At 52.9% G+C, this 23,920-nt stretch overlaps 2 protein-coding genes across 2 annotated transcripts; one reads left to right on the top strand and one right to left on the bottom strand.

Moving 5' to 3' along the window:
- Positions 1 to 120: 120 nt before the first annotated feature.
- On the bottom strand, positions 121 to 10,445 carry DCST2 (DC-STAMP domain containing 2). Its single transcript, XM_059490069.1, has 17 exons — positions 10,127 to 10,445; positions 8,594 to 8,764; positions 8,386 to 8,487; positions 8,092 to 8,289; positions 7,923 to 7,988; positions 7,193 to 7,406; positions 6,957 to 7,114; positions 6,711 to 6,875; positions 6,463 to 6,630; positions 6,266 to 6,366; positions 6,051 to 6,181; positions 5,842 to 5,957; positions 5,679 to 5,772; positions 5,370 to 5,579; positions 3,110 to 3,267; positions 2,911 to 3,036; positions 121 to 146 (listed from the first exon to the last, which is right to left on the bottom strand). The coding sequence occupies exons 1-17, from the start codon at positions 10,443 to 10,445 to the stop codon at positions 121 to 123; spliced, it is 2,523 nt and encodes an 840-aa protein (XP_059346052.1).
- Positions 10,446 to 13,520: 3,075 nt separating this feature from the next.
- On the top strand, positions 13,521 to 21,647 carry ADAM15 (ADAM metallopeptidase domain 15). Its single transcript, XM_059490495.1, has 25 exons — positions 13,521 to 13,733; positions 14,699 to 14,817; positions 15,474 to 15,550; positions 15,830 to 15,908; positions 16,015 to 16,091; positions 16,184 to 16,343; positions 16,414 to 16,476; positions 16,557 to 16,625; positions 16,723 to 16,892; positions 16,966 to 17,050; positions 17,118 to 17,266; positions 17,350 to 17,527; positions 17,673 to 17,765; positions 17,893 to 18,088; positions 18,162 to 18,270; positions 18,342 to 18,492; positions 18,561 to 18,638; positions 18,721 to 18,832; positions 18,926 to 19,064; positions 19,672 to 19,725; positions 19,981 to 20,089; positions 20,339 to 20,407; positions 20,597 to 20,668; positions 20,774 to 20,895; positions 21,508 to 21,647. The coding sequence occupies exons 1-25, from the start codon at positions 13,661 to 13,663 to the stop codon at positions 21,533 to 21,535; spliced, it is 2,631 nt and encodes an 876-aa protein (XP_059346478.1). The 5' UTR covers positions 13,521 to 13,660; the 3' UTR covers positions 21,536 to 21,647.
- The last annotated feature ends 2,273 nt before the right edge of the window (positions 21,648 to 23,920 follow it).

Raw genomic sequence — 23,920 nt, 5'->3', positions numbered from 1 at the left:
ATTCCTCATTTTTCCTAACGTTCCTAATGTTCCAATTCTCCCATTCTTCTAATATGGCAAATTCTTCTTCAAAGACTTAAAAACTCACCAACAATTTGCCAATAGTTGGTAACAAAAACCTTATCTCATAAGGTTTGTCTCATAATCTGACAGGGAAAAATCCATCAGCTCAAAAGAGACACCCACAAATAATAATCACACATTACATAGATAATCTACTCATTACAGCACCAACAAACAAAAAAATACAAAAGACTTGTGACAGCATAATTACAGAACTTCAAAACACAAGATTAGAAGTCTCTACATCAAAAGTCCAAAAAAATCTCACCACAGAAATACTTAAAATTAAAAATCACAAAACAAACAATTAAGTCACAAAATATAAAATTCAAAAGCAATGTCAACAACTTACAAGATTTAAAAGAATTCAATTAGATCAGGCCAATTTTAGAGATCACTAATGATAAACTTACACCACTTTTCAACTTATTAAAAAGAAGCTGCAACATCAAATCTCCCAGAACCCTCACACCTAAAGGCCAAAAAGCCCTTAAGAAAATTACTAAAGCCCTTCAGCAAAAACAAGCACAACAATGTGCAATGCCACAACATGTACAAAATGTACAAAAATTTTTGTAGTGTACAAAATCAAAAATGGGATGGGACTGCTGTGGAATGCATCTTGAGCTGTTTACTTTCCAGCATCAGCCTCATTCCATGGTGATGACAAGGGGAAGCTGCCAGCAGCTCACATCCCCAGCAGCAGACCAAGAACTTAATGTCACAACTCACTTTAAAAATTTTTTGACCAATCTCACAAAGCAAAAGCACATTGACAGTAGTTCTATCCAACCACTATAATCACATGTACCTTTGGTTAAAACAATGCTTGCTTATTTAAAATACAACACCTGCTTGGAAGCCTTAAAACACAACACACAGAGCTCCATTACTAAGCTTAAAACTTCCTAATATCTCACTAGATATACTTTTCTGTAGCTTAGGGAGTTATTCTAGACAAGCGTTAATCCCTTTGGTTTTATTTGTCCTTACTTTGGAGATAAGTTGGGAAAATATAATTTATTATTATTCATTTATTTATAGTTTATTATTGATTTAAATGTCTATTCTATATATATTAATAATAGCATGTATTATTATTATTATTATTATTAGTAGTAGTAGTAGTAGTAGTAGTAGTAGTAGTAGTAGTAGTACTATATTTTTTGTCCTCAATTTTCTCCCAAAATTTTTCCCAAATTATCTCCAAATTAAGGACCATTGTTCTATTTGTCTTTACTTCCTACACCTCACACAACTTTTCTGCTGACAAACCTTTTGGCTACTGCTTAGCTCTAAATTGTTCTGTTGTCATGTCTGGAGGTGAGGAGATGAGTGTTGGGGGCTAGCAGTCCCAGTGTGTGGGAAATGGGTTAGAAAAATTTATAGAACATTTAAAATATAGAAAAAATTTAATAAAGTATAGATAGATGATAGATAGATATAGATATAGATATAGATATAGATATAGATATAGATATAGATATAGATATATGGATAGATAGATAGATAGATAGATAGATAGATAGATAGATAGATAGAGATATCTTGATATATTTATATATTTATATACAGATATATAGGTAGATAGAGATAGAGATAGAGTGATATAGAGATATACAGAGATATAGAGATATAGATAGATATAGATACAGATTTAGATAGATATATAGATATAGATATAGATATAGATATAGATATAGATATAGATATAGATATATAGATATAGCTATAGATATAAATATAGACATAGATATAGATATATGTATAGATAGATAGATAGATAGATAGATAGATAGATAGATAGATATAGATAGATAGAGATATCTTGATATATTTATATATTTATATACAGATATATAGGTAGATAGAGATAGAGAGAGATAGAGTGATATAGAGATATACAGAGATATAGAGACAGAGATATAGAGATATAGAGATATAGATAGATATAGATATAGATATAGATATAGATATAGATATAGATATAGATATATAGATATGGATATAGATATAGATATAGATATATAGATTTTTATATAGATGTAGATAGATAGATATAGGTACAGATACAGATATAGATACAGAAACCGATATAGATATAGATATAGATATATAGATATAGATATGGATATAGATATAGATATAGATATAGATATAGATATATAGATATATGGATATATAGACAGATAGATGATAGATAGATAGATAGATAGATAGATAGATATATCTTGATATATTTATATATTTATATACAGATATATAGGTAGATAGAGATAGAGATAGAGATAGAGATAGAGATAGAGATAGAGATAGAGATAGAGATAGAGATATAGAGATATAGAGATAGATAGAGTGATATAGAGATATACAGAGATATAGAGACAGAGATATAGAGATATAGAGATATAGATAGATATAGATACAGATTTAGATAGATATATAGATATATAGATATAGCTATAGATATAGATATAGATATATAGATTTTTATATAGATGTAGATAGATAGATATAGGTACAGATACAGATATAGATACAGAAATAGATATATATATAGACATAGATATAGATATAGATATAGATATAGATATAGATATAGATATAGATATAGATATATAGATATGGATATAGATATAGATATAGATATAGATATAGATATAGATATAGATATAGATATAGATATGTAGATAGATATAGGTACAGATACAGATATAGATATATACATATAGATATATGTATGTATAATCTATACAATATAGAAAATTTATAGCGGTTCTGCTGTCTCTAAGACCTGCCTTTTGCAGCTTTCCCAAACCCTGTGACTTCAGTGATTCCCCCACTCACCGAGGCCGAGGAACATCCCGAAGCCGGCTCCCAGGAAGGCTTTCCTGCAGCGGTACTGGTCGGGCCGGCTCCAGAGGAAGCGGCTGCACGGGCCGGGCAGGACCGAGAGCACCACTCGCTTCAGGGCTGGGAGGGGACACAGGTGTCAGCCCTGCCCTGCCACTGCCCTGCTGGGGACAGGAGAGGTGGCGGAGCTCACTCGTGTTGGGAGGTTTCTGAGCACGGGGTTCTGCTCCAGAATCGATGCCCGGGGGATGCTCCGATGGAGAGGGAACACGCTCGGGTGTTTCTACCACCACCACCTCCCGCAGCTCCCTGTCACGGCTCGCAGCTTCATCCTCGGAGTCAAAGGCGGGTCTGCAGGTGGGGAGAGGAGTGTTGAGGAGCAGCAGTCCAGGTGGGTGGGAAATGGATTTATAGAAAATTTTATAGAAAATTTATAATATAGAAAAAAATTCAATATAGAATATATTAATTATAATTAATTAATTAATATATATTAATTAATTATAATTAATATATTAATTCTAATTAATATACTAATATATATTAATAAATATATATAATATGTGTATATATATGTATATATATGTATGTATGTGTATATGTATGTATTCATGTATGTACGTATGTATGTATGTTATATATATCATATAAAATAACTATTTAAAATATTTATAGTACATATATGTATAATATATATAATATAGAAAAATTATAATATAGTAGAAAGTTTTATAGAAAATTTATAATCTAGAAAAAATTAAATCTAGAACGTATATATATGTATATATAAAATATATCGAAAATTCAAAATATAGAAATAGAATATAGAAAATTCTACAGAAAATTTATAATCTAGAAAAACTTAAATATAGGGTATATATAATGCAAAAAAATTTATAATATAGAAATATAGGAAATTTTAGTAAAATATTATATAGAAAAAATTAATATGGAATATATATAATACAGAAAATTTATAATGTAGAAATAGAATATACAAATTTTTATCAAAAACTTTAATAAAGAAAAATTAATATAGAATATATATAATATACATAATATATTATATATATAATATATAATATATATATTATATATATAATATATATAATATAGAATTTCATAATATAAAAATATAGAACATTTTATTAAAAATTTTAATATAGAAGATATAGGTATATATATGTATATATAATATAGAAATTTTTCAATATAGAAGTAGAATATAGAAAATTGTATCCAAAATTTCTATAGAAAATTATGTACAGAAAAAAACTGAAAAAAACTAAATTTTTTAAAATTATAGAACATTTTATAGATATTTATAGAAAATTTATAGAATTTTTTAATAGAAAATTATATATAGAAAATTTTAGCAGGTTTTTTAATTGTAGAAAATTTCACAGATATTTATAGAAAATCTATAGAAAAATTTTAATAGACAATTTAATAGAAATTTATAGAAAATTCATAAAATTTTATACATATAGCATTTTTACATTTATTTTAAATATTGAAAATTCATAATGCTTGGCAGAACTTTAGAACTGATAGAAAATATTTGAATTTTAAATTTAATAGCAAATTTTTAAAGTTTGACAGAAGGTTCACAGAGTGTGTATTTGTATGTAAACTTTGAGATAAGAAATGTTGATTTAGAAATATTACAGGACAGACATTGTTGAGAGAGAAATGGAACTAGAAACAAGTTTTAAAGGATGATTTTCCAAATAAGACTAGATATTTTAGAGAAATAAAACAATGAAAGATGCATTGTAGTAGAACCCATGAGGGGTAGTTTTAGATGATTCATTTTAAGTTATTTATAGTATGGTGTGGTTAAAGCTAATAGACTAAGAAACACTTATAGTGTATTGTAATTCAGATTGTGATTGTAATTATGACATCTGTGTTGTCTCACCCTTCTTATGAGACTGAAAATAAAAGTTTTTAAAACACCTCTCAGTTGCCCCATATCTGAGCCTGAAAAAAGTTCAATCCAACAGCAGTGCTGGAAGGGAAGGAGGACATTGCCATCCCCACAGGCAGCCTGTCACTGTAATATTTTCTGGAAAAATCCTTTTGTCAGGATTTGTCTCCTGGGAAGCTGAGAAGCCTCAGAGAAAAAGGAAAACAATTTTATCTCATTTGCTTCTCCTGTGTTTTGCTGCTTTGGGATGAGATTGTTTATCCAACAGGTGATTTTTTATGTGAATTGTTTTGACTTAATGACCAATCACCATCAAGCTGTGTTGGGACTCTGGAAGGAGTCACAAGTTTTCTTTTAGCCTTCTAAAAGTATCCTTTCTCTATTCTTTAGTATAGTTTAAGTTAGTATTCTTTAATATAATATAGTATCATAAAATAATAAATTAGCCTTCTGAGAACATGGAGTCAGATTCATCATTCCTCCCTTCGTCGGGGGTCTCAGAAAATACCACAGCAGCCCTCACCTGGAGAGCAGCCCCTCGCTCTCCTCCTCCTCCTCCTCCAGCTGCTCCTGCAGCCTCCTGGATGTTCTGGAGGGGAACGTCCAGCTGCTGATGATGTCCTTGATGCGCTGCAGCAGCTGCTGCCCTCGCTCCCTACTCCGCTGTCTCCTCACCACTGGAGATGCGTCCTCCACAGCGGCCTGCTCTGCTGTCTCCTCCTCACTCGAGTCCCTGTGGGGGCACAGAGGGCACGGCTGAGCTGCAGCCCCCCCTCCCACACCCCCTGCAGCCTCCCAGGCTCGGGTGGGCTCCCAGCACCCCTCTGCTCACAGCTCCTCATCCCCAGAGTCCGGGTAGCTCAGGGGGGCCATGCAGACGGAGCAGATGTTGTTCAGGGTTTTGTAGCAGTCACTGCAATACAGCCCTGTGGAAAATGGGGATGTCAGGGTGGAATTTTCTGGAGAGGGGGACCCCAGACTGTGAGGGCTCCTACCTTTGCAGTTGAGTGTGATGCAGGCAATGAAATCTGGCCGCTCTGCCATCCCACAGGTCAGGCAGTGTTTGCGCTGGATGCCCGCGCGGCGAGCGAGGCGAGCAAGGAGAGGGAACCTGCAAGCACGTGGGGCAATGCCATCTCAGAGGTCCTTGCCACAGACCCCCAGGGATGATGCTGCCCCTTTTGCATCTCCTGGAAGAGCTTACCTGGAGATGAGGATAAGGAAGAGCCTGCTCTTCCCAGTGTCGGCCAAGCGCTGCGTGCCCCCTCGGCTCAGGGCAAACACCGCCCATTCCCGCCGTGCCCGGATGATGTTGTGGAGGAAGGCCAGGCGCTCCTGGCATGGAGGGGATGGGGTGAGGGCACCTGGTGGCTCAGGGAGTGTAGAGGGACACACACACATGCACAGGGGACTTCTCACCATCTCACGGGATGGGAAGTAGCAGGCACACACCGCCCGGCGCAGGCGTGCCATGTAGGAACCAAAGACAGCGATGAAGAGCCAGATACCGTACAGGATTCCTGGTGGGAAGAAAACAAGTTAAGTGGGGAGGGCACCCCCCTACACATCCCCACCCACCTGGGTCGTTGAGGGTGCAGTGGCCTTGGTCTGCACACCTATGGTGATGTAGGTGGCATGGTCGGGCTCCACGGGCTGGATGAGGCAGACCTGGGACAGCACCGAGACCTCGCCCTCCTGCAGCGTGTTGAAGGCAGAGACCAGGTCCTTGTAGATCTCACTGGTGTAGCCCGTCCCGTTGACGCTGATGGTCATGGTCGACGGTGCTGTGGGCGAGCAGTTCAGACCTGGGGCCATCCCACAGCCCTGACCCTCAGCCAGCAGAGCACCCGAGGGTGCTGCTCACCCCTGGCAATGATCTCCGCGCTCAGCTGGTGCCGGAACAGGTCAAGGAGCCAGAAGATGCTGTAGTCAGCCAGGATGATGCTGAGCCCCAGCAGCGTGTGGCGCAGGAACCCAAAGAGCTGAATCCCATACTGGCTTCGCTCAGCCTTCGACAGCCACAGCGCACCTACGCGGCCACGGGAGCACCGTGAGGCCACGTCGGGGGGCTCAGGTTGGGCTGGGGGATACCCTCGAGGGTGGGACTGACCTGGGGGGATGTAGCGGCCCCTCTCCCGCCCCGACAGGGGCAGCACGGTGGGTTTGCCCTGCTCTGCACACCGCAGGTCCATCTCCACGAAGCGCCGCGTGATGTAAACGTTGTCAAAGGTGTCGTCCCGCAGGTAGCGGCGCCGGTACTTAACCGCGCTGAGGGCACGGGGGGGAAGCTGAGCACCTCCACACCAGGTCCCCATCCCCGTGGGTCATCACCAGGGCACTACTCACCGGTACCACAAGAAGAGGACGGCCAAGAAGGAGATGTAGGAGAAGAGCTCCAGGAAGCGGTGGTAGGGCTCCATGTGGTGCTGCACGGCCTCCATGATATCGGCAGACACCTCCCCCAGGCTCTTGCTGGCGTTGAGGTTGACGCTGAAGTGGTGCATGACCGTGATGTTGAACTCAAACTCGGCACGGACACGGTTCAGGGCGTCTGTGAGGGCTGCAGAGGGGATGAGAGGTGCTGTGCATTACAGCTGGATCCAGAAGAGAGGCGCAGAAAAGGACACGTGCAGTGGTTTTGGTTTGTTAATTTGAGATTTTGTTAATTTTGAGATTTTTTTGGTTAATGTGCTAAAGAGTGTGGTGGCTAATAACTAATGTACTTATTTCTTGTTGTGAGGTAGGATTAGGAAAAGAGCAAAGAAGGTTTAAAATTTTAAAAGGGTATAAAGAAAAATGTATTAATAGTAACTTAAAGAAAGAGTAAGAATTAGAATAGATGATATAATAAGAATTAGAAGAAAACTTTTAGAATACTCTTCTTCTTATAACCTTTTTTTCTTGCTCATAATGTAAAGAAATAAAATTTTAGTTAGTTTACTACTTTTTTAATAGTCTTTTTTTTGTTTGTTTGTTTATTTAGGGAGAGTGGTTTAAAGTTTTGTATCATTTCCATAGACGTCTCTCATGTAAAACAGTGACAACCCCCAACCCCCACACGGCACTGGATACTCACGGTTTGAAATGTTGGCCCGGATGAACTTCTGGATGTACTTTGGGATGGTGCAGAACATGAATGAAACTGCAGAGAGGGTGGAATCTCTGTAGGGCTGGGCCCCCATGATGGGGACACATCTGCCCCATCAACCCCATTAGCCCCCCGTGGCAGAGGGACAGGGACTCACGAGTGCTGATCATGCCGCAGAGGGCCTTGAAGGTGATGATAACGTAGCAGATGTGGAAGAGGAGGGGCAGGGCACGCTCACACCTGTCCCTGGCCTTGTCTATGTAGCGATAGCAGCTGGTCTTGGGATCCCCCAGCTCGCGGTTGCAGATGTTCCCAGCCCTCGCCAGCCACATCCAAACGTTGCGCAGGGCCCGGGCTGTGGGCAGGGAGGGGGCATTGGAGACAGGGACAGTCTGAGAGGAGGGTAAGGGGGTGCTGGGGCTGGGGACACCCCCAGGGGTCCAACACTCACCAATGTGTCTGGTAGAGTCTGTGATGGAGCGGATGAATTTACGGACACGGTCACCCAGCACCTTGGCATTCTGGCCAATCTCCTTGATTTTCCTCTGCAAGTCTGCAGAGAGAGGGGACACCTGAGCATACCCCATAGCCTGAGACTGTCTGTTCTCCCCAGGAAGGGCCCCTCCAGTCCCTCCACCTTGCCCCAGCCCCCTGCTCACTCAGCAGTGGCTCCTTGGCACGTTGCAGCCGCTCGGCCGTCTGGTTTTGGGCCAGCTCAGCCCCACACGACAGCGCCTTGGCGAGCTGGGAGACGTTGTGCATGAGATTGGTGCCAGGGCCTTGCATGGTCAGGCACAGCGCCAGCACCATGACCATCATCTTCCCCTCCTCTGCAAAGACAGGGCAAGAATCAGTCTCATAATCTGACAGGGAAAAATCAGTCTCTTAATCTGACAGGGAAAAATCAATCAGTCTCATAATCTGACAACAAAGAATCAGTCTCATAATCTGACAGGGGAAAATCTGGCTCATAATCTGACACAGCAATAATCAATCTCGTAATCTGACAGAGAAAAATCAATCAATCTCATAATCTGACAACAAAGAATCAGTCTCATAATCTGACAGGGAAAAATCAGTCTCATAATCTGACAGGGAAAAATCAATCAATCTCATAATCTGAGAGGGAAGAATCAGTCTCATAATCTGACAGCAAAGAACCAGTCTCATAATCTGACATGCAAGAACCAGTCTCATAATCTAACAGGGAAAAATCCGTCTCATAATTTGACAGTGAAGACTCAATCTCATAATCTGATAGCAAAGAATTAATCTCATAATCTGACAGGGCAAAAATCAGTCTCATAATTTGACAGGCAAGAATCAATCTCATAATTTGACAGGGAAAAATCAGTCAGTCTCATAATCTGAAGGTTGTGAATTCCATCCTCACACAGGGCACCTCTAATGTTGGTTATCTAACTTCTTTTTTGTTTCTGTTAGGGTTGGGATTGAAAGCACTCAAGATGATATTTCGTGTCTGGGTTTAGATGTTTATTATTCTTTATCTATATTATAGTCTTATAAACTGTGAGTTCTATAGTATTTTACTAATAAATTACAAAATTATTTTGTATCCATTTTTACAAGGTTGATTATCTTCTCAGTATAATCAATAATCTTAGTATTAATCTGTTATATATAAATAATGTTATGTTATATATAACTTATAATTTTATTATGAATCTGTTCTATATAACTAATCTGCTATATATAATTTCTTATTTTATTATAAATCTGTTATATACAACTAATCTGCTAAGTACAATCAATAATCTTAGTATTAATCTGTTATATATAAATAATGTGTTATATAGAATTTATAATTTTATTAATAATATCTTCTATATAACTAATCTGCTATATAGTATTTATAATCTTATTAATAATCTGTTATATATAACTCATCTGTTATATAGAATTTACAATATTATTAATCTTTTATGTATAACTTATAATCTTATTTATCTGATACATATAACTAATCTGCTAAATATAATTTATAATCTTATTTTTAATCCATTATTAATTAATTTTGGAAACTTTTTTACGGGTTCAGATCAAATGTGGTGTTCTCTTGAGGGTCTGTGTTTTTTAACCCAGAAAATTTAAATTTTTTAGTAGCTAGGGTTCTAACACATTCTTGGTGCTCAGCCAGGAGCCGGCATCCCCTGGCACCCATGGTTGCTCACTGGTGAAGAAGTGTGGCAGTGCCAGCAGCACGATCATCCGCGTCTTCACGGAGAAGGCCATGCCCAGGCCCATCCCCGCGCCCATGAAGACGGTGACGCTCAGGCAGTACCAGACATTGTGGCCCTGCACCAGCAGCACCAGGGCCCCGTAAATGCTGGCCAGCAGCAGGCCCAGCGTGAGGCCGCCCAGGCTGCGGGCGAACTCCTGGGCCTTGCTGGGCTCCTGCGGCCTGCGCTTGGCCCCGGCCCGCGGGGCCTGCTGCTTGGGCAGGCCCCGCCGGGCGCGGAGGGCTCTGCCCAGACCCGACACCAGCCTCATGCCGAGGCTGCTGCTGCTCCCTCCAGCTTTGTCTGGGTGGGAGAACAGCAGAGTGAGCGAGAGGTTTCCAGGGTGCTGCTGCACCGTTGCAGGTCCTGCCTGACGGTTTCCGTTGTGCTCGAAACCCCTCAGCAGTTTCAGTTGAGCTTTGCTCAATGCACTGGGTGCGTTGGACTCTCTGAGCTCCTCAGGGAGGGTAATGAATGCAGGGGTTTGTCAGGAAAATTAATCCACAAACACCAGAGGTTTCTGTCCAAAAAAGAGACAGAGGAGTCCTGTAACTTTATTCAAACAAAGGGAGAGGCCATGAGGCATTCCCCTGGGTCTCAAACTTCTGGGGTCGCAGTCTCCTTTTTATCCTAATTTCTCTCTCTCTTTTCCCATTTCTGAGGTACATGAGAGGTACAGACTTCCCGGAACACCTGATACCAAAGATTCCCCTCTGATGTATAACCCTCCCTTGTAATTTTTAATTTCTTATGGAAGTTAGCCTCATGCCGAGGCTGTTGCTGCTCCCTCCAGTCTCGGTGGGAGAACAGCAGAGTGAGCAAGAGGTTTCCAGCGTGCTGCTGCACCGTTGCAGGTCCTGCTTGATGGTTTCCATTGAGCTGGGAACTCCTGGGCAGTTTCAGCTGAGCTCTGCTGCACTGGGTGCATTGGAATGCAAGACTCTCTGAGTTCCTCAGGGAGAGAAATGAATACAGGACCTTGTCAGGAAAATTAATCCACAAACCCCATAATCAGAGGTTTCCGTCCAAAAAGGAGACAGAGGAGTCCTTTTACTTTGTTTGAATAAAGGGAGAGGCCACGGGGCATTCCCTTGGGGTGTCTCCAAATTTTGGACTAAGCAGCCTCCTTTTAATCCTAATTTCTCTCTTTCTTTTCCCATTACTGAGGCACTTGAGAGGCACAGACTTCCCAAAACGCCTGATACCAAAGATTCCCCTCTGATGTATAACCCAAACTCCAGCTTGGGACTCTATACTAGAAAAGCTTTTAACATGGATTTTCACACCCTGAACTCTTGCCTTCCAACTGATGCATTCATGCAATGAACAACCTTACAGCAACCCACAGCTGTTCGTGTCTCTTTGAATATGCCAGACCCAGTAAAAGCTCAACACCCTGATGTTCATCTTCCCAACAGAGAAATTCTGTATAATTACATGTCAGTAATTGCAGGTTTAATAAGCCTCAGCAGTTGTAGAGAGAAGAAACTCCAGCCAATAAATCAGTGGGGACCAGAGCCCATGGGACACTAGAGACACAAATCAGGGACATTTGGCCACACAACCACAAGATGGAGAGGAAAAAACAAGGCCAGGCATCAGCCAAAAGGGCAGAGTGGCTATTTGCAGCAGGAGAAGATCACAACCACTGAGTCAAGAAACCCACTGACCCAAAAGGAGAACACTCGGTACTCCTCCACCCTAATTAGCATGAGAAGCAAGAGACTCATTCAACCAATAGAAGAGAAAATACTAATTAATACTAATTAATGAGGAACTGTGTGACTTGCAGACCATGAATGTTTAATACTTGTTTGCTAAATGTCATAGTTGAGAAAGAGACAATACAAAGCAACACACTCCATTTTCAGAAGACTTCAAACCTGGTTTTATTTTAGTATGCATGCTTTTTATACATTCTTTCAAAACCCATAAGTTTACACTTTACTCATTGGTCAGGAAAGACAAACAAAGTGCTCATTGGAACCAGCAGTTGCAGGTTTCTCTTATTTATCCTTTTTTCTTGGTTTCTATGTCAACGACTTTGGTAGAAAATTCTTTCAGGGGTAAACACGGATCCTCTTCTCAAACTCCTCTCTGGCTCGCAGAAATCACTGTAAAACCTCTTCCACATAGAAACAGTGAACAGTTTGCTCACTTGGGGTTGCACTGGGGATTGACCCCTGCACAGAACTGAAGATCAATCAAATCCCTTGGCTCTGGCTGGGATTGGCCTCTCGCACACCAGGGGGAGGAACCCATTTCAGGAGAACATTTTGGTGACCCAGACGGGCCACAAAGCCTTGCTTGGATCATCTTCCTGCTCCCAGAAATGCAGAATGGGATGGAGCAGGACTCCTGTGGTGGGGTGGCAGCTCGTGTCTTGCTCGTGGTGTCACAGACCCCAGGCTCCTGCAGGACAGCAGCAATGCAGGCTGCAGCCCCATGCATGGCATGAAATGGGGTCTGTGTGGTCCATCTGCCACGGGGTTGAAAGAGGATATAGGGAAGGTGGAAGTGGGGGCTCTTCTGTGTGTAAAATCTGATAAACAGAAGAAGGAAACTAACATCTGTTTCTTTGCTTTAAATAGTCCTTTATGAGGACAGTAGTGTTTCATAATAAAGTCAAAGTTTTCTGTGTGGAAAAAGAGGGGGAAGAAAGCTTAAAATGAAGCAACTTCCCTTGACAAAGACCAGTCACAAAGAAAAAACAAAAAAGACCTGACACAATCTTTTCCTCATTTTTCTTCGTTTCCTGACTTATATCTGGTTTTAAAAAGGTGAAGGTGGGGATCTCTGCTGTCTGGGATGATGAAGGTGGGGATCTCTGCTGTCTGGGATGATGAAGGTGGGGGTCTCTGCTGTCTGGGATGATGAAGGTGGGGGTCTCTGTTGCACGAGGAGATAAAGGCAGGGCTGGTGACGCTGAGGGATGTGGGGGTCCCTCCTGCCCTGGGGGATGGAGGCAGGGGGCTCTGCCATTCGGGGTGGTGAAGGTGGGGGTCTTCGGTGCACAGAATGATGAGGAAAGGGGTCTCCAGAGCATGAGCTAATGAAGGTGGGTACCTCTGCACTCCGGGGTGGTGAAAGTGAGGGTCTTCAGTGCACAGGATGATGAAGGAGGGGTCTCCAGGGCATGAGATGATGAAGGTGGGTGCCTCTGCTCTCCGGGGTGGTGAAGGTGGGGGTCTCCACTCTACGGGATGATGAGGGCAGGGGTCTCGGGAAGGGGAAGGCTCCCACCCCATCACCACCGCCGCCTTGCCAGCCACCCCCAGCCCCTCCCGGCTCACACGGACCCACCCCCGCTCCGCCCCGGCCTGGGCGGTGCCGGAGGAGCGGAACGGGGCCACGGCGCTGGCAGGGAAGTTCCGCCCCCGGGCCGGGCCGGGCCGGGCGGGGTCGGTGCCGGTGCCGGTGCCGGGGCCATGCGCGACGGGAACCAGCGGGGGCGGCCGCGGCGGGGCAGCGCGACCCGGAGCGGCCATGGGGGCGATGGGGCCGCGGCTGCTGCTGGCCGCGGGGCTGCTGCTCTCCGCTGGCACCGGGAGAGCTGCAGGTGAGCGGGGAACCGGGGTCCCGAGCGGGATGCGGGGGTCGGTGGGGTGCGCGGCTCGACCCGGGCGGGGCATCACGGGGATATCCGGGAGGACCAGGATGGGATCGGGAGTTGTAGCCCCTCTGGAAGCTCGTTGCCACCTCCTAAGGATGTCCGGGGTGTCCTCCCGGTACGCTCGGTGCGCCCCCCGGGATGCGCGGTGCCCCCTCCCCGGGATACGCGGTGCCCCCTCCCCGGGATGCTCGCTGCTCTCCCGGTACCCCGGTTCTGTCCCCGGCGCTCCCCGGGCTGGTGTGGACGTGCGGAGCGGGATTTGCTGTGTTCTCCAAACCCCTTCCCGTATCCCGGGGCCCTGGGCGGGCAGGGGTTCCCCAAAAGCTGACGGGAAGGGGGGTCTGAGTCAGCCCAGCCCGGCTCCCAGCCCTGCCCAGTCTCTGTGCTGGTTGTACTGGGCAGCCGGCCGAGGTGATGCAAGGCTTGGCCGAGGAGCCCATCCCGTCCTCCCGCAGCCCCCAAACAGGGGGTTTCTCCCCAGGCTGTGCTGGGAGCCGTGCTGTGAATGTGGAGGTCCCTGTCACTGCTTCCCACCTGTCCTGGGGGGCTATGGGGGTGACGGCTGGGGGGGCTGTAATGCCTGAGTGACCAGACTTGGATGGGAGACCAGGAGGGTCCAGGGTGCAGGCTGGGGCTCCAGGATGTGCTGGGTGACCTTGGGGGTCTGGGCTGTGCTGGGTGACCTTGGGGGGGGTTTGGGCTGTCCTGGGTGACCGTGAGGGTCTGGGCTGTGCTGGGTGTCCTTGAGGGTCTGGGCTGTGCTGGGTCACCAGGAGGGAGGGTCTGTGCTGTGCTGGTTGACCCTGGGGGTTTCTGGGCTGTGCTGGGTGACCATGAAGTGTCTGGGCTGTGCTGGGTGACACAGTGGTGAGCACCTGTGCAGGTGACACAGTGGTGAGGGCCCTGTGCAGGTGACAGCTCGCAGCAGCAGCAGCAGCAGCAGCAGAGTGAGGAATCAGGACACTCCTGGTCAGTGACCCCGCGGGTGCTGTGGGATAACCGGACGCTCAGCTTGGCTGAAGCCACCCAGGTGAGCCCCCACCCACATTCCTGGTGTCCCCCACACTTGTGGCAGTGCCTGCACCCTGCCACCTCCCCTTGCCCTCTTCTCACTGCAGGTCATGTCCTGGTGCCACATCCCCAACACCCAGAAGCAGTGGGGAAGGGAGCCCTCAGCAAATCCCCTGTCCCCTCCTGATGCTGGCAGGGACATTTCTGGGTCGGGGTCCGCACCGGGTGGGGCGGAAGGGCCCGGCCCACCATAGGGAGTCTCTCCGGTGTTTCCGCAGCGCTGCACCGGGCAGGAAGAGCGGGAGGAACGGGGTGGGGGCCCCGCTCGGTCCAACCCCCCCCCTTTCCCCGACACAATGAGGCCGGGAGGGAGGGACGCTTCCTGCGGGAGGGCAGGCATCCCTTCCCCCCCCCCCCCCCCCGCCCCCCCCCCCGACCGTCCCCCCCCGACGCCCCCCCCGACGCTCCCGACCGCCCTCGCGCCCCCCAGCCCTCAGCCCCCGCCCCCTCCCCCCCCCCCCCCAGGGACGCTTCCTGCGGGGAGGGCAGGGCATCCCTTCCGACCGCTCCCTCCGGGCACGCGGCAGGGCCGGGCGGGTCGCGGTGCCCCTGGGGGTGCGTGGGGAGGGGGAAGCTTGGCTCAGGGGGTGCCCCCTTAACCACGGCCTGTGCCAGGGGGGGTTCCCCGCCCGTCTGACAGTGCTGCTGGAGCTGGAGGGAATGCGGCTGCTGCTGGAGCTGGAGCAGAACTGGTGAGTCTGTGGTTCTGGGGGCAACAGCAGGACGTGGGATGGAGCTCCTGGACCTGTGGAGGGTGGGGGTCCTGCTGGGACCCTGGGGCTCTGTCCGTGGTGTACTTAGAGTGGGGGTCCCTTATTCACTGTCTCCATCCATGCACAGGTGGGGTGGGGACCCCAGGGTGCACCCACAGCAGGGACATGGGAGGTGCTGAGTCCTCCCTTCCTGCCGGGGCGTGCTCAGGGCAGGGTGAGCTGGGGGTTCCTGCTGTGGGTGACACGAGTCTCTGGCAGGGAGCTGGTGCAGGGCACTGGGGCGCTGCTCTATTACCTGCCCGATGGCACACGGGTGATCCAGGAGCCCAGAGAGCAGGTATGGCCTCCAGTATGGCTGTCACCCCTGCTGTCCCCAGGCTGGGGCTGTCACACCCCTGTCCCCCCAGCCTGGGCTGGATCCTGAGCCCTCTTCTCTGCTGCAGGAGCACTGCTGCTACCAGGGGACAGTGCGGGGCTTCCCTGGCTCCTGGGCCAACCTCTGTGCCTGTGCTGGACTCAGGTCAGCCCCCAAGCCCAATGGTCCATGAACCCACTCCCACTGTGCTGATGGTGGGATGGGCTCCATATCCCAGCTCCTCTGTCCTTCCCCAGTGGCCGCCTCTGGCTGTCGGACACCAGGAGCTACACGCTGGAGCCAGACAGCAGCAGCCCAGGGCAGCATTTGGCATCCCGGCTTCAGCTGGAGCCACAGAGCTGCAGGCAGGGCTCCCAGCCTGGGGCAGAGGCAACAGAGCCCCCCTGGCCACAGAGGGTAGGTCACCCAGGGGTCTTGCCCCACAGAGTGTCCGTGTATCAGCACTCTGACCCCTCTCTGTCCCCAGGGCAAGCGGGCAGCGGCAGAGCAGCGCTTTGTGGAGCTGGTGATGGTGGTGGACCACGCTGCGGTGAGTGCTGGGCAGTGTCCCCACAGCAGGGGCTGCCCTTCCCACAGCCACCCCTCTGACCCCTCTCCCTGTTTCCTCAGTTCCAGAATTACCCCAGCCTACAACGCGTTCACACCCGGACCCTGGAAATTGCCAACCAGGTGGATGTGGTGAGTCACGGTCGTGTCTGTCCATGCCAGCCCCGTGCCCGGCTGTGCCCCTGGCCCTGCAGTGCTGGAGGGGCTCTGACCCCTCTGTGCCCCCCAGTTCTTCCGCCCGCTGGGAGTGCGGGTGGCCCTGCTGGCCGTGGAGGTCTGGAGCGAGGGTGACAAGATCGCGGTGGGCGGCAGCGCCCGGGCCGTGCTGGAGCGGTTCCTGCGCTGGCGCCGCGAGGAGCTGCTGCCCCAGCTGCCCCACGACAATGCCCAGCTCCTGACGTGAGTGGGGGACAGGGTGGGGACAGGGGGATGAGGCCATGGCAGTCCCCCAACCCGCTGTGCTCTCTCCTAGGGGTGCTCACTTCGATGATGTCTCCGTGGGGATGTCGACTCAAGCTTCCATCTGTTCCCCCACGCGCTCCGGGGGGGTCAGCATGGTCAGTACCTCTGTCCCCCCACCCCATCCTCCCACCAGCTGCCCTCCCTGACCCTGCTGTCCCACAGGATCACTCTGTCAGCGTCCTCGTCGTGGCCTCCACTGTGGCCCATCAGCTGGGGCACAACCTGGGCATGCGCCACGACAGCGCCGGGCGCCTCTGCGACTGCGGCGACCTCCGGCACGACCGCGGCTGCATCATGGCACCGCCCACGGGGTGAGGGCAGCGGGCAGCCCTTCGGGGAGCTGGGGCCAAGCCCCTTCCTCACCTCACCTCACAGGCCCTTCCTGCCTCTGCAGGTTGACGCCTGGCTTGAGCTTCAGCAACTGCAGCCGGCAGGACCTGGAGCGCAGCCTGCAGCAGGGCCAGGGCTGGTGCCTGTCCAATGTCCCAGAGCCCCAGGTCCTGACCGGGAGCCCCACCTGCGGGAATCGCTTCGTAGAGCTGGGCGAGGAATGCGACTGTGGCCTCAGCGTGGTACGGGGGGCTCTGGGTAGGCCTGAAGCCCTGAAGCCACCCTATTTCTCCATGGCTCTGCCCTGGGGTGTCTGGGGCTGGCAGGGTGGTTTCCACCAGTGCTGGGTGCTGGTGGCACCCACTGACTGCAGCCTCCCCACCTCAGGAGTGCACCGATCCTTGCTGCAACAGCAGCTCCTGCCAGCTGATGCCAGGGGCCGTGTGTGCCACCGAGGATGCCTGCTGTGAGGACTGCCAGGTGTGTGGGGATGGGCACCCGTGCCATGGGCACACCAGCCACTGCCTGTGGTGGGCGAGTCCCCCACCTACCTCACTTGTCTGACCATGTCCCCCTCACCCTGTTTATCTGACCATGTCCCCCATAGCTGCGCCGTGCTGGCCACGTGTGTCGGGAGCCGCTGGGCGAGTGTGACCTTCCCGAGTTCTGTGACGGGGTCTCACGGCGCTGCCCCCCTGACACGTTCCTGCAGGACGGGCAGCCCTGTGCCAGCGGGCGGGCACGCTGCTACAGCGGGGCCTGTGCCACCTACGAGGGGCAGTGCCAGCAGCTGCTGGGGCCAGGTAGGTAGAGCTGGGCCGGGGTGGGGTGCTGGCAGCTAGGTAGGGGTGCTGAGGGTCTCTGCCCCTGCTGCAGGTGCCAGTCCTGTCTCCAGCTCCTGCATGGCAGCCCTGAACACAAGAGGGGATGAACGTGGGCACTGTGGGCAGCTCCCCAACGGCTCCTATGTCACTTGCACCCAGCAGTGAGTGAGGTCCCTGTCCTTCTCCATGTCCCCTTGCCATGCCCCCTGCCCTGACCTCTCTGTCCCTGCAGGGACACCAGCTGTGGGATGCTGCAGTGCCAGCGTGGCAGTTCCCGTGGGAACAGCCCAGAAGGGTCCTGCCAGGGCACCACCCTGCCCGGGGATGAGGATGTGACAGATGCGGCCATGGTTCTGCCTGGCACCACCTGTGGCCCCGGGAAGGTGAGCAGTGGGGTGACAGGGAAGGGAGCAGGGGGAGTCTCACAGTGCTGACACCCCATCCCCTGCAGATGTGCCTCCAGCACCGGTGCCAGGACGTCTCTGTGCTGGGTGACCAGCAGTGCCAGAGCAAATGCCACGGGCACGGGGTGAGTGTGGGGCTGGGGAGCAGCTGTGGGCAGTGGGGAGCTGCCCCTCAGGGGCTGAGCTGAGCCAGTGTCACCCACCCAGGTGTGCAACAACCACGGGCACTGCCACTGTGAGCGGGGCTGGGCCCCCCCAAGCTGTGACAGCCCCGGCGTGGGGGGCAGCGAGGACAGCGGCCCTGCCGGCCTTGAGCGAGGTGAGGGACAAGGGCAGCGCAGAGAATGGAGCTTTGTGTGGTGCCAGGGGGGGTGCTGGGCACGGCGGGGGCTGACGTGCTGCTCTCCCGCAGGGGGAAGCGCCCTGCCCACGGCCCTGCTGCTGAGCGCGCTGCTGGGGCTGGCGCTGGCACTGGGGCTGTGCCGTGCCCGCCGTGCCGGCCTGCACAAGCGCCTCTGCCAGCTTGGGAAAGGCACCTCCTGCCAGTACAGGTACCGGGGATAGGGGGGCATGTCGGGGGTGTGGGGGGGGGCACGTGGGTGTTGGCACGCTCGGCTCTGCATGCGTGTGCCAAGGCACACTGGTGGCATGCAGCTGCCATGCTCACCTCTGCATGCGTGTGCCGTGACACACAGGTGACACACTCACTTCTACGTGTGTGTTGTGACATGCAGGTGGCACACAACCCTCTCTGCATGTGTGCGCTGTGTCATGCAGATGGCACGCTGGCCTCTGCACTCGTGTGCCAAGGCACACAGGTGGCACACAACACCTCTGCACGCGTTCGCCGTGGCGCATCAGCGGCCTGCTCGACTCTGCTCACGCGTGCTGCGACACACGGGTGGCACTCCCACCTCTGCATGTGGCACGCAGGTGGCACGCTCAATCCTGCATGCGTGTGCCCTGGCATGTGAGCACACACGCACACATGTCCCCCGTGGTGGCCGCCCGAGCACGGTGCACACGTGTCCCCACAGCGACCATCCATGTGTGCGTTTGTGCGTCCCCAGCGCAGGTCACAGCCCCGTCACCCCACGTCCCCGCGGCTCCTCTCGCCCCCCCAGCCCCGGGCTGAGCGCCCCACTCTTCTCCCCACAGTGCTGAGACCCGGGTGCGGTTCCTGGGTCCCGGAGCCGCAGACGGCTGGAGCGGGTAACGTCACCGCCGGCGCCCGGGCGTGGGGCTGTCCCCGAGCCGTCCTGCTTCGCAAGGCCTCCGGTGCTGCGCTCTTCCCCTGGCAGTGCCCGTGGGGTGCGGGGCAGCCCCGGGGTGCGGGGTGTCGCATCTTCCGGCGCCGAGGGGTTCGTTTCTCTTGGGCTTCTGCTGGTGTCGGTGTCGCTCGGTGGCTGTGCGGGGTCCCCCAAACGCCCAGGGCGAGCAGGGTCTCATCCTGGGTTTTCCCTGCAGGATCTCACAGCCAGAGCCCACGTCGGGCAGCAGCCAAGGTCCCCCTGCGCGTCCCCGGCCCCCGCAGTGGCGGCAGGCCACGGAGCTGCAGGTCATGCATGGCAGCAAGGTGAGGATGGGGATAGCAGGTGCCCAGTTCTTTTCAGTCCTGGAGTGCCAGCTCAGAGCATCCCACGTGTGGGGATATCCCACTCCTTGGCACACAGAGCAGCCTGGCACGGCCACTTGGCACAGCCGGGATTGGAGCCCGTCCCAGCCAGGGCTGTGCACTGAGTGAGGGGGGGTCTCTGTCTCTGCCTGGCGGGAGGGGGGTCTCCGCATGCTGCATGGCTTGCCCCCCCTCTCCCTCTCTCCGCAGCCGGCTGCCCACGGCTCAGCCCGGCCTGATCCGCCCTCCCGGCCTCTCCCGCCGGACCCTGTGCCCAAGGTAATGCCCGGGCAGGGCGGGGGGCACCCCCCAGCCCACCCTGGACCCGCTGCATGTCTGGCTGCGCTCCAGCTCTCGGGGACCTGTGTGACACGGCTGTCCCCAAACCCCTCCGGCCCAGCGGGACGCTGGTTCCCGCGCTCCCCCACTTGTCCCCCGCTGTCACACTGTCCCTCTCTCTCTGCCCAGGCCCCCCCCTCGGACAGGCCGCCCCCCCCCACACGCCCGCTGCCCGCAGACCCTGTGCTGCTGAGCGCTCAGGTAACGCAGCAGCACCTGCGTGTGGGGCTGGAGGCCATTCCCACCCCCGAGTCCATCAGGGGGTCAGCCCCTCACCGAGCTTTGACCCTCCTCATGGCCTTGCAGCCCTCAGGTCCAGCCAAGCCGCCCCCACCACAGCGGCCGCTGCCCTCGGACCCCCCGGGCCCTTCGGTGTCCCGCAGTGAGAGCCCCCCTGGGCACCCCTATGTCACCGTGATTCCTGCCAGGTGAGCACGGGATGGCTGGGAGCTCCGGGAGGTGTGAGGGGGCGATGTGGGGTGTGAGGGGGCCATGGGGAGTGTGAGGGAGCTCCGGGGGGTGCGAGGGGGCGATGCGGGGTGTGAGGGAGCTCCAGGGTGTGTGAGGGGGCGACGTGGGGTGTGAGGGAGCACTGGGGGATGTGAGGGGGCAATGCGGGGTGTGAGGGGCGATGGAGGGTGTGAGGGGGAGATACAGGGTGTGAGGGAGCAATGCAGGGTGTGAGGGGGCGATGAAGGTGTGAGAGGGCTCCGGGGGGGTGTGAGGGAATTTCGGGGGGTGTGAGGGAGCTCCGGAGGGTGTGAGGGGGGTCCAAGGAATGTGGGGGGCAATGCGGGGTGTGAGGGAGCAATCCGAGATGTGAGGGAGCGATGCGGGGTGCCAGGATGTGGCCCTGCAGTGGCTTGAGGGGAGTGCTGGTGGGGGAGAGGGGGTAGCCAGGATAAATGAGGGGCCAGAACAGGGCGGGAGAGGAGAAAGGAGAGGGTCAGGGTGGGGATGCAGAGCAGGGAACGGGGGGAGCTGCAGGGGGAATTGTGCGGACCCCACCCTCACCCCAGCGCCCTCCCTTCTCCTGCCAGGCCCGCGCCGGCGCCGCCAGAGGCCTGAGCCTCGGGCAGGGAATGCGCAGCGCTGGATCCGCGGGGAAGGCCGAACCCCGCCGGGCCCCGCTGCCCGCTCTTTCTCCCGCCACGTCAATAAACGGGCTGTGAGCCGCCTATGCGCTGCCTCCGCCGCACCGGCACCGGGGCACCGCGACCGGCACTGGGGGGGAAAGGGGCGGAACTACAACTCCCGGCAGGCCCCGCGCCGGAACCGGGGCTCCCGAGCGCCGGCGCCCCCTGGCGGGGACTGCGCGCAGCTGCAGCGGGGGCGGTGCCGGGGGCCACGTGGGCACGGGCGGGGACACGGGGGGACACACGCGAGTGGGCACGTGTGTGTGTGACAGGGCTGTTCTGTGGGTGCACGAGGCTGTGAGAGCTGCCCGATGGGCACACGAGTGTGTGAGAGCTGCTTTGTGGGCACACGAGTGTGCAAGGGCTGACCGGTGCGTACACGAGTCTGCCAGAGCTGCTCTTTGGGCACACGAGTGTGTGAGAGCTGCTCCCTGGGCACACGAGTGTGTGAGAGCTTCTCTTTGGGCACACGAGTGTGCCAGAGCTGCCCGGTGGGCAGGGACACACATGGGCAGGAGCTGCCACACGTAGGGGCACACGCGTGTGCAAGAGCTGCTTAGTCTGTGTGGGCATAGGTTTGCATGTGTAAGAGCTCCTTTAGGGGCACAGGTGTGTGTTTGTGTGTGTAAGAGCTGCTTCATGGGGCACACGTGTGTGTGTAAGAGCTGCCTGGCAGACAGAGATGTGTGAGTGTGAAAGCCACCATGTGTGCATGGTGACACAAGTCCCGCCTGGTCACACAAGGGGCTGCCACAAACACACACATGTGTGCAGGAGCTGCCCTGTGGGCACACTCATGGGCACACGCGTGTGCAGGAGCTGCCTTGCAGGCAGGAACACACATCAGGAGGAGCTGCCACACACTCATAGGCACATGTGTGTGTAAGAACTGCGCTATGGGTCTGACACACGCGTGTGCAGGCGCTGCACTGTGTGCTCGCCATGTGTGTGCAGGGCAGGGACCCACACCTGAACAGGCACAGGTGTGCAAGAGCTGCTCTGGGTGGGCACAGATGTGGCAGGAACACGTGTGAGCATGTTGGGCACACGCAGGTGTGCAAGAGCTGCCTGGTGGGCCGGTACATGGGTGTCACACATGAGCAGGGGCTGTCACACCTGAGGACATGTGTGTGCAGGAGCTGCTCCGAGGACACAAACACACACAGGTGTGCAAGAGCTGCCCTACAGGCTTGGTCACAGGTGTCAGGAACTATCACACCTGAGCACACGTGTGTGCAGACACAAGTGTGCAAGAGCTGCCCTGTAGGCTTGGTCACAGGTGTCACACGTGAGCACATGTGTGTGCAGGAGCTGCTCTGGGGATACAGACACACACAAGTGTGCAAGAGCTGCCTGGTGGGCATGGACACAGGTGTCACACATGTGCAGGAGCTGTTACACATGAGCACACGTCTGTGCAGACACACACAGGTGTGCAAGAGCTGCCAGGTGGGCAGGGACATGGGTGTCACACATGAGCAGGAGCTGTTACACATGAGCACACATCTGTGCAGGCACACACACAAGTGTGCAAGAGCTGCCTTGTAGGCTTGGTCACAGGTGTCACACGTGAGCACATGTGTGTGCAGGAGCTGCTCTGGGGATACAGACACACACAGGTGTGCAAGAGCTGCCAGGTGGGCAGGGACACGCGTGGCCAGCAGCTGCCACCACCATGGGCACACGCGTGTGCCAGAACCATCCTGTGTGCATGGGTACACGTGGGCAAGAGCTGCTCGTGGGCACAGCCCCGCGTGTGCAAGAGCTGCCCAGTGGGCCCAGGCACGCGCGTGTGCAAGAGCTGCCCCGTGGCATCTCCCCGTGCCGGTGCTGGAACCGGTGGCTGCTGTCCCGGTAACGGCGGGGGGCAGCCGGTACCGGTACCGGGGCGGTGCCAGCTCGGCTGGGGTTTAGCAGGGAGCCGGATTGGGCCTGAGCCGCCGGTGCCAGGGGCGGTGCCAATGGATGCCAGGCGTGCCGGTACCAGGGATGCTTTTACCGGGGATGCCGAGCAGCGTTGGTCCCGGTGCCGGTGGTTATTCACGGTACCGGCTCGGTGTCGGGCTGGGAGGGACACCGAGGAGTTGCCAGGGATACCGGTGCCGGTGGATGTTGGCGGTACCGGCGGTGCCGGACTGGGGCGTGGCCGCTGGTGCCGGTCCCGGTGCCGCTGGGCATTAACCGGGCTCGGTGCCGGTCTCTACGGCCGTGCCGGTGCCGGTGGGCGCCGGTGCCGGCCGCCAAGGGTTAATGGCAGTCGGTGAAGTTGCCGGGCGGCGGCGCGGCGGGATTGGCCCGAAGTTGTCGGGGCGGGCCG

The sequence above is a fragment of the Ammospiza nelsoni genome, chromosome 28 (assembly GCF_027579445.1).
Source record: "Ammospiza nelsoni isolate bAmmNel1 chromosome 28, bAmmNel1.pri, whole genome shotgun sequence".
Taxonomy (NCBI): Eukaryota; Metazoa; Chordata; class Aves; order Passeriformes; family Passerellidae; genus Ammospiza; species Ammospiza nelsoni.
This window is presented reverse-complemented; position numbering and strand designations above follow the sequence as displayed.

What these genes read in the sequence shown, in the direction of transcription:
- DCST2 (XM_059490069.1), bottom strand. Translation starts at nt 10,445, where the DNA reads ATGAGGCTGGTGTCGGGTCTGGGCAGAGCCCTCCGCGCCCGGCGGGGC. An exon ending in GTCCTCTTCTTGTGGTACCG is followed by an intron (nt 7,115 to 7,192) that starts GTGAGTAGTGCC and finishes CCGTGCCCTCAG; the next exon opens with CGCGGTTAAGTACCGGCGCC. An exon ending in TCAGAAACCTCCCAACACGA is followed by an intron (nt 3,037 to 3,109) that starts GTGAGCTCCGCC and finishes GTCCCCTCCCAG; the next exon opens with CCCTGAAGCGAGTGGTGCTC.
- ADAM15 (XM_059490495.1), top strand. Translation starts at nt 13,661, where the DNA reads ATGGGGGCGATGGGGCCGCGGCTGCTGCTGGCCGCGGGGCTGCTGCTC. An exon ending in TGGCACCGGGAGAGCTGCAG is followed by an intron (nt 13,734 to 14,698) that starts GTGAGCGGGGAA and finishes GGCCCTGTGCAG; the next exon opens with GTGACAGCTCGCAGCAGCAG. An exon ending in TTGCCAACCAGGTGGATGTG is followed by an intron (nt 16,626 to 16,722) that starts GTGAGTCACGGT and finishes TGTGCCCCCCAG; the next exon opens with TTCTTCCGCCCGCTGGGAGT.